Raw genomic sequence first — 12,704 nt, forward strand, 5'->3', positions numbered from 1 at the left:
TGTTTTTAAGTTCCACACTTATACTTTTAGCAAACCATTTTTAATTATTTTATTCCGTCAATTGGTGGTTCGATATGTTCAAGCCAAAGCCTTCCGGCGACACGGAAAATACAGGAATATAAAAAGAGTTTTGCACCAACGTTATTTTATTATTGTTTTTTGTTCCACATATAGAAACAATTTGTGCTCAAGCACGTAAGATGTTAGAACTCATTTATTTTACACGAATAAACAATAAAGGTTTCAAAAATATTAAGTCTTTGGACATATTGTAGGCCACGTTTGGAATATATAGTGGTGTCGTGGTTTCCATTTTATTATAATCAGATTAATGCCCTAAGAACATGTAGATTTTGTTTATAAATATCTACACTAGATTAAATTCGGTAACTATGCGGAACAAGGATATTCACACAAAATACTAGGCGAATTTAAAAAAGTTGAATTATAGGAACTAAGAAAACTTAATGTAATTTAATTTTGATACAAAATTGTGAACATTACAAGCAGCCACAAGACAGCTCAGTTACTATAATTATTAATCTTACACTGTTGCTTAATAAATTATTATTTTCTTTTAGTATTCTTTATTGATGAAAATTACGTTGAGTGCACTCGCTTCGATTGGATGTACTTTTTGTAATTTGTTTTGTCGTATATTTAGTAATATAAACCCTAAACGCAAGTTCTCACGGACCCACTTTAGTTGTTCAATTAAAGATGAAAATTTTTAATGGAAATCATCGTAAAAAACTTGATCCACTTAAGACACAACAAAGATTCTGACGATGATTTTTGTTGAAGTTTTATTGTTCAACTTGAAATAAACGACTAAAATCGATCCGTGTCAACGTGCCTTTAGCGACAACTGTTACAAGATTTATTATGGTTTTAAATCAAGATTGAAGGCGATTAATTTTTTATACAACTCGGTCTTAACGTCATGTGATACATTTGGCTGATGCAGTTTTATGTATAAATAAAAAAAATTTCTAATGAAACGACAAGTCACACTTAATTCTTATTTATTCCTATCAATACAATTTACATTAACAAGAGAAAACAGCCTAACACTAGATTTAGTTGTGGAAAAAACGAACCGCATACGTAATCCTCGTACTTTAGTGGTTATTTTTTATAAAATGTAAGGCTCGATGTTACAATCAAAATACAAAATAAAAATACGAAAGAACTAAACACAAGTCACAAAAAGTGGCGCGTTGAGCGTCTCTGATATTAATAGCACTTATTTTATTTCATCTCCTTGGTGTAGGCGTCTAATTCAGCGTCGAGTTCTTCAGCTGTCGGTTGTTTCTTTTGATTTCTGAAACTTCGTCCTCCTCCACGACCTGGCAAACAAACATTTGTTTAGTTGAAAAATCCGGCTGTTGGAGGCGTCGCCGCCGCTGGTCAAGTAATTGTACCTCTGTTAGGTCGTCCCTTGGCAGGTGCAGCCCCTCTTCTGCTTTGGAACTTCCTCTCTCCCGTGGGCCTCCTGACCGGCGACGGAATCTCCGACGTGATGATTTGAATGTTCATGGCGCGTCCGTCGAGAGGCACTCCGTTGTACTGCTTCATGGCCTTAATAGCGTCGGTGCGCCTTTCGAAAATCACATCAGCGGTGCCGAGCGACCGCCCCGAGCGGTCATAGTGCACCGAGGCGCTCTTTAGCGGCCCAAACTCGGCGAACAATTCCTGAATATCCGAGTCGGAGACCGCAAAGTCTAAATTGCCCACCATGAGCTTAGTGGGGCCCACATTGGACTGCACAACGGCCCGAGCCGCGGCCACTTTACGCGGGCCGTAGCCCTCGAACAGATCGTGCTTCCAAGCACTGTTCACATCTCCCTAAACAAACATGGATGGGGGTAAATTCCGGCTCTCCGGCTGGATGCACGCTAGCCGCTTCCATCGCGGGGCAGCTTAAGTATAAACATAGTTAGAAACAATTACCCGGGTGTACTGGCGCGTTATTCCTCCGCGTCCTCGGCCCCTTTGGACGCCGCCGGCTCTTCGGAACGTGCCGCGTCTTGGCGCGCCACCCCCGCGGGTTCCGCCGCGACCTCCGCGACGGCCGCCGCGCCGGGGCTTGGATTTTATTATCTCATCTAAACTCATTTCAATTGTGTCGACCATTTTTACTGATTTTGTACGCTGATTTGACTGAGAAATTCACTTTTTCTACACCCGGCGGCAACGCACACAACCAACGACAAAATGGCGTACAAAATGAACGACAGACGCTGTGCGCATGCGCCACGTCACTGCGCTGTCGGCAACACAGGAACCTGCCCGGATTTTACCAAAAAAAAATACGACCGCATGTATTAGGCAATTTTTTGCATTTTCAGCATAATACAGAAACAAAGAATAAAAACTTATTTTTATGTTTATGAAATAGGTAACCTATTTACACCAATGTAAAAACACCGCTGTATTATTGGTTCCCTATACATTCAATTTTTTTCAAACTTTGTTCTACCAGTTTATGTAGGTAGGTATTTGTAAATGAAATTTTGTTCTTCTACCTAATGTATGTTAAAATATTGTCAATACAAAACAGATGTTTATTTATATTGACTCATTAACACATTTTAGTGTTTGAAGAATCTTTGGCAGAATTGAAATATTGTGTAATGTTAGACTTTCTTTATTTGATCCATTAAAAGTAAAAAAAATCAAATGTGAACACGTTTAAATTTAAAAGAAATTTAAAAAATGTAATAAAAAAATATTAATTTAATTTAAAAATTCCAACAAAACAAACACTCACGCGAAAACGTTTAAAGTTCTCGGGTGTATATTATGTAACTCGCATACGCTCGTTTGCTCAAATCACCGTCTGTTAGTCATATAAACTTTGGGAAAAGTACTCAAAAGACGCAATCCCAATTTCCTAGTTGATATTGCGTTTCTGATTAATTTTTAGACGCTGAAGTGAAAGTTTCAACCTCTAATATCCCAAAAAATAATAAAAGTTTGGATTAAGTAGTTAATTACACAGTAATTAGATGTCAAAACACAAAAAATATTTATTTTTAGTTAGTTAATAATTTGTTCATCAGTTAACACTTCTCTATTATATTAAATACTTACTATCAACCCCGACATATTTCTCAAAATTCTGTGAAAAGTTCGTTATGAACGGAAAACTAGTTCGTTTTATCCGTAAGTTCTCCACCACTGAAGTTTAATCCTGAATTAAATTTTATTTGGCTTTGTACAGTAACTAGTCCCTAAGACTATAAATTTAGTTAATTAATTATTATATTGATTTTTTTAATTAATTAATATTTATTGTAAGGAATTGTAGAATAATCCTGAAAAAAATCACATGCACAGAGAAAACTGTAAAGCACCAGATGATCCTAACATATTTTTGATTTTATAGTTTTATTGGGTTATATACAAAAATACATTCACTGAGATTAAAGATCTCAGCATAATAATTTAAAGGATCGGTTGAATCCTGAGAGGTTTTTTTAATTTTACTCGTGTTAATTTTAAACAGGTGCACAAACTGTCTTCTTCATTTATCATCATTATCAAATTGGAAGTCTGTTATCGCCGTTATTGTAAGTAGGTATACTCGAGGGCCACTGATACGTGTCAATGTCATGACTGGGTGAGTTTATCACAATGCACCAGTTAATAAAAATTGTTATATTTACGCTCTGATAGATGAATCTAGATAAAAAAAAATTGGAAACTGTTTAATCTTGCAGTTTGGAATTTTTTCTAATAACAAATATTATTTTACGCCGCTCCTAAAAATATCGAGTAGAGTACAGGTCAAAAACAATGTCCACTCATAAAATTCGAAAATTAATCGGATCAAGTGAGCGTGGGTTTGTTTATGCTCATTTATCATCTGCACGTTTACATGGCAGAAATTTATTGAAAAGTCGTTTCAGGATTAGTTCGTTTGAGGAACAATAGATGTCTCGTATCAATTAGTGTACTTAAGTTAATGTTACTTTATTATGACCACATTATGACTGAGTGTGGTTCTATTTCGTACGTGAACAGGGTCACGCCGAAAATGACGCAAGTTGTGTCGGCAATCAATAGCAGTCGACTGCCGTTTTATCCAGCCGACGAATCAAAATCTCTTCGTGACCATTTCTCCAACGATAAAAATAATATTTGGCACTTAGTACAATAGAATAATATGGTACAATTATGAATGGGCGTTTGTTTTAATAATAGTCGTGGGGACGCCGGCTGAAGACTGGTAAGTACGTATCCTAATTAAAATTTCTCTAGAGGTCAAGTTTTCTATCTGTAGATCGTCCGTTTGTAGCTATTTCGTGAATTTAATAAACTGATAAAATAATATTTTGAGTACAACACAAACATTATATCGTGTTATGTTTAACATAGTTCAATTCACTCAATCAGTATGTGTTTACATACGCTCGGGTATATATTAAACCGCGAACTTAACTTTATCTTAATCTACTATTTCGCATCTGATAAAATTTAATTATACAGTGAGCGCCATGGCCGGCCCGGGGTACGTCCTAGGCGTCGACATCGGCACCACTTCGGTCAAAGTGTGCGTTTTCAACCCCGAAAACAACGAAATCGTCGCTCAAATCGGCAAGGAGACACAATCGAACGTCCCCAGTGACCAAGGCATCGACGGAAACAAACAAGACGTCCCGAAAATCATTTCCGCCCTCAACACGTGCGTGGCCAAATTACAGAAAAATCTGCTGCAGCAGGTGAGCTGACCTTGCCTTATCGCCGGCAATTCCACGTAAATATTATCATTAGCCGGAAGGCCGCATTCACCTTCAGTTTCGACCAAAAAACTTTGCTTGTGCGAAAATCGCACAACTACAATAGATAATTCAAATAGATATATATTTTTTTGAGTGACTATTTGTAGTAGAAATTTACTCGGACGAGGTGAGTAGAACTATAACTAAACGAGCAACTTCCTATTTGAAGGCATGTGGCAATCGAGGTCTTTTATTAACAGCTCGATTAAAGCACTAGCGAAAATCTGTTGATTCTCAACAGAATAAACTTCCAGCCTCTTGTAAGTACGACGGAAGTTCAAAGTATTATCGATATCAGCAGGAAGGAAAAAGAATAACAGCTTCAAATATTTTTGTTGTTTAGTACAATCCTCCGTAACATCAGTGCACATATTGCTTCTCGAAATTAACATTTCAACTCCCTTTAACAATTTTTTTCTTTGCTTAAAAAATTTGCCCTTATTGCTGTATTGAGCTTTTTATTGTCACAAGATCGACTTCTACGAACATCTTTTTTAAATTAGGACATGGGAGTTAATTGGGGGTTAAGTACGTACTGTAGACTAAATGGTTAATTTCTTCGATCCATAATTTCATACAACTGCCGGTTCTTTCACTGACCTTCATATATTCATTTGTGGTAACATTTTTATCCGTATACATCTTACTATACAAGATTTGTATTTTTTTTTTATAGTAACCGATTTGGGTTCTTTTTCAAGACCTTGACTAATGTTTATTTCTTTTTAAGTCACTTGACCAATTTTGAATCGTACATATCAAAGATGCAGAATCTTGGTAAACTACCACCATCACTTCGTAAATCACTTTTTGACTTTTTCTAAGGTTTCTTCCTTGTTTTGTGTGATACTTGTCAAGAAGTAGTATTATTCATTGCATTATATCAATTGCTAAAATCATTAGCCTATCACTCCATTACCGATAATACTTTTAATATAGAAAGGCCTACTAAGAAAATGCCTGCACATGAAATGATCTGTACAGAGATTGTGCAGAAAACAAAGAAACTCCTCTTCATCTGAGGCACCGGCCTGTTGTTATAGTTGAGAGGAGGCACACAATGGGCTATGTTGCTTCAGTGTGCGGCTCAGTACTCGGACCCTTCTTGTTTACAAAAAAATCCAGTTCTGATAATTAAAGTAACGGTGTTTGTTGTTGGTGGGTCCGAAATGAGCTTTTTTCATTTGATGTCTACCGGTGGATATAGCTCTTTCAAGTGTTTAATCACTATAATCCCTCTCTTTAGATAACCAAAATCGGGATATGTGGGCAAATGCACGGAGTCATGTTCTGGAACCAGGATAAATCCTGGGAACGGGTAGAGAAAGACAACAACTTAGTGCGCTTCGACGTTGTCCAAGATCAAGTGTCAGCTCTCTACACTTGGCAGGACAGCCGTTGTGACCCTTCCTTCCTGTCATCCCTACCCGTCCCCCAATCTCACTTGAAGGTCTACACTGGTTTCGGCAACGCCACAATCTTCTGGATGGCCAAAAATAAGTAAGTAAACACTTTTTATAACCACATCACGCGATCGTAAATTCCAGACCTGAAAAGCTAAAACGGTATAACCGATGCGGAACTATCCAGGATTTCGCCGTTGCTATGCTTTGCAACTTATCCCGACCTATAATGTCGGACCAGAATGCGGCGAGTTGGGGATACTTTGATTGCGTGCATCACCGCTGGAATGAGGAAATACTGAAACAGGCAGGTTTCCCGATATCCCTCCTTCCGGAAATCAAAACAAGCGGAGAGATAGCGGGATACCTGGCGGACAACTGGCACAGTATTCCCAAGGGAACTCCCATTGGAATCGCCCTTGCAGACTTGCAATGTTCAGTTTTATCCACCATTGAGACAAATAAGGATGCAGTTTTAAACATATCGACTTCGGCACAAATCGCCTTCGTCGCCGAAGACTACAAACCAAGTACAGGACCTCCGTCTGTATCAACCGTAGAGTACGTCCCTTACTTCAAAAACAAGTATCTGGCTGTTGCCGCGTCCCTAAATGGGGGCAACTCCTTGGCGACTTTTGTCAAAATGGTCCAACAGTGGACTATGACTTTGGGGTTCTCGGTGCCACAATGTATAGCTTTTAATCAAAGTGGTTATAATCGGTTAATTGTCATTTGTTTCAGCTAAGGTTTGGGAGAAAGTCATTAGTTTGGGTTTGGAGGAGAACAGTGTTTCAGACTTGAAAATTTCCCCCACTTGTCTTGGTGAAAGACACGCCCCTAATGTCACCGCCTCTGTCACTAACATTAATATCGGGAATCTCGAATTGGGAAAAGTCTTTCGAGCTTTATGCAATGGCCTACTTGTTAATTTGCATAGTATGATGCCTAGGGATATTCTCCAAAATGCGAAGATAACAAGGATTGTTGGGAATGGGTCAGGTCTGTCCAGGAACAAAGTCTTGCAAAACGAAGTGTTGAATCTTTACAAGTTGCCTTTGGTCTTTACTACGGGGGGTGATGCGGCTAAAGGGGCCGCCATGGCCATGAATTTAGATACCGTAAATTTTAAGTAACTAGTGTCCAAATATTTATGTCTGATTTAAATTTAGAGTGATAATAACGAGTCCCGTACAATCGTCCAATAGTGGCCTATTTTGTTATGAATGTAACACAAATAAAGATATATCTACACTCTATATGAATAATCAGTAACCACGTGCATTGGGGAGGGGGCAACTGGGCGGGGCTTAAGTAAGTAGATGCTCCTCCCATTTTCAGTTTATTCTGTTCTTATAAAACAATAACTACTCGATATTTTCTCGTTTTTTCCACTCGGCTTTCAATTTATTCAACCTCTCCCTTTTTCTCTCCTTGTTTAAAGTGTTCTTTTTCTCAATTTCCCTCATTTGTGCCTCAACACTTTGATCCCCGTTTAGCAAATTATCAAGTTTCGTTACTAAATACTGCCGTGCCTTTTTCCGATTTTGATCCAAAGACCTCGTTTCGTGACATTTGACCACAAGCCCTACGGCCCCCCATTATAACCCCACTAACTAAATATTTATCATAAGTACCTGTGGGAACATGCTTGAGCACGACACAATTCGATGTCTTATTGGTGGCTTGTCCCCCAGGGCCAGAGCCCCTTACATGTTGCTCCTCCAATTCACTCTCAACAAGTTGGGGCACTCTTGAATAATCGATATGTTTGAATCTAACTATGCTAAAAATGAGACGAGTTCGGTTAATCATTGGACGGCACGTCGTACAAGAAGTACTATTCCTCTCTGAAATACACAAAAAGTGATTTTGTAAATGTAAGGAGTGAGCTAACCTCAAAGTTGAAACTGATCGCTGATTCGTCTGTGAGGTCGCGGTTTTTGCGGAACTCACGCCGAATTCGTTTGTGGAAGTAGTCTTTGTCGGTAAATTTCAAATTTTGGCCGTATCTTAATAAATCTTTGTATAATTTTAAAATTTGGATTTTGGTTACTTGCGACATGTCGGCAAAACAGGTTCCTAGAATAACACTTTTATAGAAGCGGAACATAATGGTTGGCAATGAATTCCTAGCTGAAGCCATCTAGCCGCATCATCACGTACTAAAAATGGCGCGAATTTAAAATAATTCCGATTACTTTATATTTTTTTAATTTTTGCCCACGTCAAAATGATGTCAATACCTTATCAAATACAATTATTATGAAAATTTCTTAATTGTATTTGAAAAGGTGGATGCACAGACAGCACAGATGGAAGAATTTTACCCAACATGACACGATCACATTTAATGTTAAAGATATTTATTAAATCCATTAAGTTTAGGAAACTAATAGTCGTCACCGAATCGATGATAAAGACATACTTGCAATCAGCCAAACTGGCACCGGTCTGGCACCTTATGTTTGCAACTTCTGTCTATGGGAGTCTCCTCGCAGTGTGACTCACTTGCGGTTCGATCTCAAAAAACTCACTTTTGGGAAAAACGCACCTATCTACGTAAACCTTCTGGAGCTCATTACTACGTTATATTTTTGGAGATCATGTTGTTCCTAACCGATAGTAGGCAATAGTCTAACCTAAAGACGACACTTTGATCCACTATAATAATAAAAATTAACGTGATATTATAAAAAATAAACTCAAATTAAAATCAACAAAAATGGCGATTCAAGTAAAAAGTGAGTGAAAATAAAAATTATTTTTCTAATGTTATTTTCAATTTGCACAAGAAAATTCATAGTGTACGGTCATCAGGGCACTCAGAGGAATCGTTTGGTGTAAGTTTCAGCTTGAAAATCCAGAAGTAGTTAAAGTAAAAAATTACCAAGTTATACTTTATGTTTTATTACGTGGTAAAGTTAACAACACACGTTAACATACCCTTTATAAACGTTTAAACACCCTTTTTCATGAAAAGGTTGACACGAGAAGTGCATTTTTCAATAAATCTCACTGAAATTTATGTCGTTGACTCAAGGTAGAATTGTCTGTCCTTAAACATGTTCAATAATAATTAATAGCGCTCTAGAAGAGCAGGAAAGCACACAAAAAACATTAAAGTTAAAATTTAACACTTCAGAAGAGAGCATAATACACCCTAACCCTACTTTCTGAACTTTTGTCCTTATCTGGCAATAGCACATAATAAAGGTAGAGATTTCGACCCTAAATATCCTATCATAACGCTCTGAAAGGGCAGAGATGGAGACAAAATTCATAAAAGTGTAAATTTTGTCATTTTCGGGTGACAACATAACCCTACTTTTGGAACCTACCGAATTTTCAACAAAACGAAACAAACAAACAATGTGGCTATACGCATTGCGATACCACTAATTTTCGCACCAAAATTTCACATTGCCAGTTTCTGATTAAATAAAAACATGCATTTTTATTTTTCCATTGACTGCATGCGAAACTTTTATAATTTTAGACGTTTATAGGCAAATACATTTGTCATAATTAATTTTTTTAGATCAATGCTGTTCTATTTTAAATAATTCTGTGTATGAATGTTTTTAAATTTGACGAATTTTTCCAGTGAATATTTCTGGTAATGACCTGTTTTAGACTTAAGTGACGTCACATCCGTGACGTATGCCGAGGTTAGGTGTGCGGCGCAGGCGGCGAGAGCGCTTCAGTCGACAGCGAGCAGCGGCACGGGTCAGATCGGAAGCGGGAGCGGGAGGCGAGGCGAAGCAAGGTAAGGCGGTTTATTTAAATTATTGTGTATTGTGCCGTTTCGTTCAATTTATTCAGTTTGTTACTTGCCGTTGTCGCGAACGGACGTGTGCTCAAGCAAATCTAAATTTTCCGGTTTAAATTTTCAATTCTGTGACTAGTGATCGCGTTTGAGTGACACATTTTAAATACAGTAAATAAAATTATAATCAAACACTCAAATAATTAATTGCCACGTAATAATTTTGTCTTTAATTTCAATGAATGAAAGTGGCTTGCTCAAAATTTAATGTAAATAAACATTTTTTTTGGTTTCATTTTTATTATTATTTTTTTTAATGCTACAAACAGTAGCCAACGTGGAAGCGATATGAAGGTAGGTGTATTTTATTGCTATGTCGTATTTATTTATTTCACAAACCAATAATTTCATAAAACTTAATTGCAATTAAAATCTTTAAATGCGGTGTTAAATAGTGATATTTTGAGTGACACATTTTAAATACAGTAACTATAAATAAAATAAAACACTAAAATAATTTATTGCCACGTAATTTTGCCTTTAATTTCAATGAATGAAAGTGGCTTGCTCAAAATTTAATGCAAATAAACATTTTTTTTTATTTCATTTTTATTATTATTATTTTTTTTAATGCTACAAACGGTAGCCAACGTGGAAGCGATATGAAGGTAGGTGTATTTTATTGCTATGTCGTATTTATTTATTTCACAAACCAATAATTTCATAAAACTTAATTGCAATTAAAATCTTTAAATGCGGTGTTAAATAGTGATATTTTGAGTGACACATTTTAAATACAGTAACTATAAATAAAATAAACCACTCAAATAATTTATTGCCACGAAATTTTGCCTTTAATTTCAATGAATGAAAGTGGCTTGCTCAAAATTTAATGCAAATAAGCATTTTTTTTGGTGTCATTTTTTTGTTTCATTTTTATTATTATTTTTTTAATGCTACAAACGGTAGCCAACGTGGAAGCGATATGAAGGTAGGTGTATTTTATTGCTGTGTCGTATTTATTTATTTCAAAAAACCAATAATTTCATAAAACTTAATTGCAATTAAAATCTTTAAATGCGGTATTGAAAAGTGATATTTTGAGTGACACATTTTAAATACAGTAACTATAAATAAAATAAACCACTCAAATAATTTATTGCCACGAAATTTTGCCTTTAATTTCAATGAATGAAAGTGGCTTGCTCAAAATTTAATGCAAATAAACATTTTTTTTGGTTTCATTTTTATTATTATTTTTTTTTGGTTTCATTTTTATTATTATTTTTTTTAATGCTACAAACGGTAGCCAACGTGGAAGCGATATGAAGGTAGGTGTATTTTATTGCTGTGTCGTATTTATTTATTTCACAAACCAATAATTTCATAAAACTTAATTGCAATTAAAATCTTTAAATGCGGTATTGAAAAGTGATATTTTGAGTGACACATTTTAAATACAGTAACTATAAATAAAATAAAACACTAAAATAATTTATTGCCACGTAATTTTGCCTTTAATTTCAATGAATGAAAGTGGCTTGCTCAAAATTTAATGCAAATAAACATTTTTTTTTATTTCATTTATATTATTATTATTTTTTTTAATGCTACAAACGGTAGCCAACGTGGAAGCGATATGAAGGTAGGTGTATTTTATTGCTGTGTCGTATTTATTTATTTCAAAAAACCAATAATTTTATAAAACTTAATTGCAATTAAAATCTTTAAATGCGGTATTGAAAAGTGATATTTTGAGTGACACATTTTAAATACAGTAACTATAAATAAAATAAAACACTAAAATAATTTATTGCCACCTAATTTTGCCTTTAATTTCAATGAATGAAAGTGGCTTGCTCAAAATTTAATGCAAATAAACATTTTTTTTTATTTCATTTATATTATTATTATTTTTTTTAATGCTACAAACGGTAGCCAACGTGGAAGCGATATGAAGGTAGGTGTATTTTATTGCTGTGTCGTATTTATTTATTTCACAAACCAATAATTTCATAAAACTTAAATGCAATTAAAATCTTTAAATGCGGTGTTGAAAAGTGATATTTTGAGTGACACATTTTAAATACAGAAACTATAAATAAAATAAACCACTCAAATAATTTATTGCCACGAAATTTTGCCTTTAATTTCAATGAATGAAAGTGGCTTGCTGAAAATTTAATGCAAATAAACATTTTTTTTGGTTTCATTTTTATTATTATTTTTTTTTGGTTTCATTTTTATTATTATTTTTTTTAATGCTACAAACGGTAGCCAACGTGGAAGCGATATGAAGGTAGGTGTATTTTATTGCTGTGTCGTATTTATTTATTTCACAAACCAATAATTTCATAAAACTTAAATGCAATTAAAATCTTTAAATGCGGTGTTGAAAAGTGATATTTTGAGTGACACATTTTAAATACAGAAACTATAAATAAAATAAACCACTCAAATAATTTATTGCCACGAAATTTTGCCTTTAATTTCAATGAATGAAAGTGGCTTGCTCAAAATTTAATGCAAATAAACATTTTTTTTGGTTTCATTTTTTTTTTTTTGGTTTCATTTTTATTATTTTTTTTAAAGCTACAAACGGTAGCCAACGTGGAAGCGATATGAAGGTAGGTGTATTTTATTTCTGTGTCGTATTTATTTATTTCACAAACCAATAATTTCATAAAACTTAATTGCAATTAAAATCTTTAAATGCGGTATTGAAAAGTGATATTTTGAGTGACACAT

The 12,704-nt window shown here is 35.0% G+C and overlaps 4 protein-coding genes across 6 annotated transcripts; 1 reads left to right on the forward strand and 3 right to left on the reverse strand.

Annotated features, from left to right (window-relative positions):
• Positions 1–1,008: 1,008 nt before the first annotated feature.
• Positions 1,009–2,248, reverse strand: Ref1 (RNA and export factor binding protein 1). Its single transcript, XM_966505.4, has 3 exons — positions 1,954–2,248; positions 1,425–1,848; positions 1,009–1,349 (listed from the first exon to the last, which is right to left on the reverse strand). The coding sequence occupies exons 1-3, from the start codon at positions 2,134–2,136 to the stop codon at positions 1,252–1,254; spliced, it is 705 nt and encodes a 234-aa protein (XP_971598.1). The 5' UTR covers positions 2,137–2,248; the 3' UTR covers positions 1,009–1,251.
• Positions 2,249–3,996: 1,748 nt separating this feature from the next.
• On the forward strand, positions 3,997–7,446 carry LOC660316 (sedoheptulokinase). Of its 3 annotated transcripts, none has more exons than XM_008199685.3 (5): positions 3,997–4,238; positions 4,495–4,727; positions 6,034–6,287; positions 6,335–6,879; positions 6,932–7,446. In XM_008199685.3, coding segments are annotated over exons 1-5 (1,425 nt in total). In that variant the 5' UTR covers positions 3,997–4,237; the 3' UTR covers positions 7,324–7,446. The 3 variants fall into 3 exon arrangements, with proteins under 3 accessions (XP_008197907.1, XP_971652.2, XP_008197908.1); XM_966559.5 differs by having other exon boundaries at positions 3,997–4,234; XM_008199686.3 differs by lacking the exons at positions 3,997–4,238; positions 4,495–4,727 and adding an exon at positions 4,773–4,914.
• Positions 7,447–7,516: 70 nt separating this feature from the next.
• Positions 7,517–8,002, reverse strand: LOC660383 (uncharacterized protein). The gene is made up of 2 exons (XM_966619.4): positions 7,825–8,002; positions 7,517–7,775 (listed from the first exon to the last, which is right to left on the reverse strand). The coding sequence occupies exons 1-2, from the start codon at positions 8,000–8,002 to the stop codon at positions 7,555–7,557; spliced, it is 399 nt and encodes a 132-aa protein (XP_971712.2). The 3' UTR covers positions 7,517–7,554.
• LOC135265313 (uncharacterized protein) lies at positions 7,964–8,269 on the reverse strand. The gene is made up of 2 exons (XM_064354675.1): positions 8,085–8,269; positions 7,964–8,037 (listed from the first exon to the last, which is right to left on the reverse strand). Exons 1-2 carry the CDS (start codon positions 8,250–8,252, stop codon positions 7,999–8,001), a joined length of 207 nt encoding a protein of 68 aa, XP_064210745.1. The 5' UTR covers positions 8,253–8,269; the 3' UTR covers positions 7,964–7,998.
• Positions 8,270–12,704: the final 4,435 nt, after the last annotated feature.

Source organism: Tribolium castaneum, chromosome 2 (genome assembly GCF_031307605.1).
Source record: "Tribolium castaneum strain GA2 chromosome 2, icTriCast1.1, whole genome shotgun sequence".
Lineage (NCBI taxonomy): Eukaryota > Metazoa > Arthropoda > Insecta > Coleoptera > Tenebrionidae > Tribolium > Tribolium castaneum.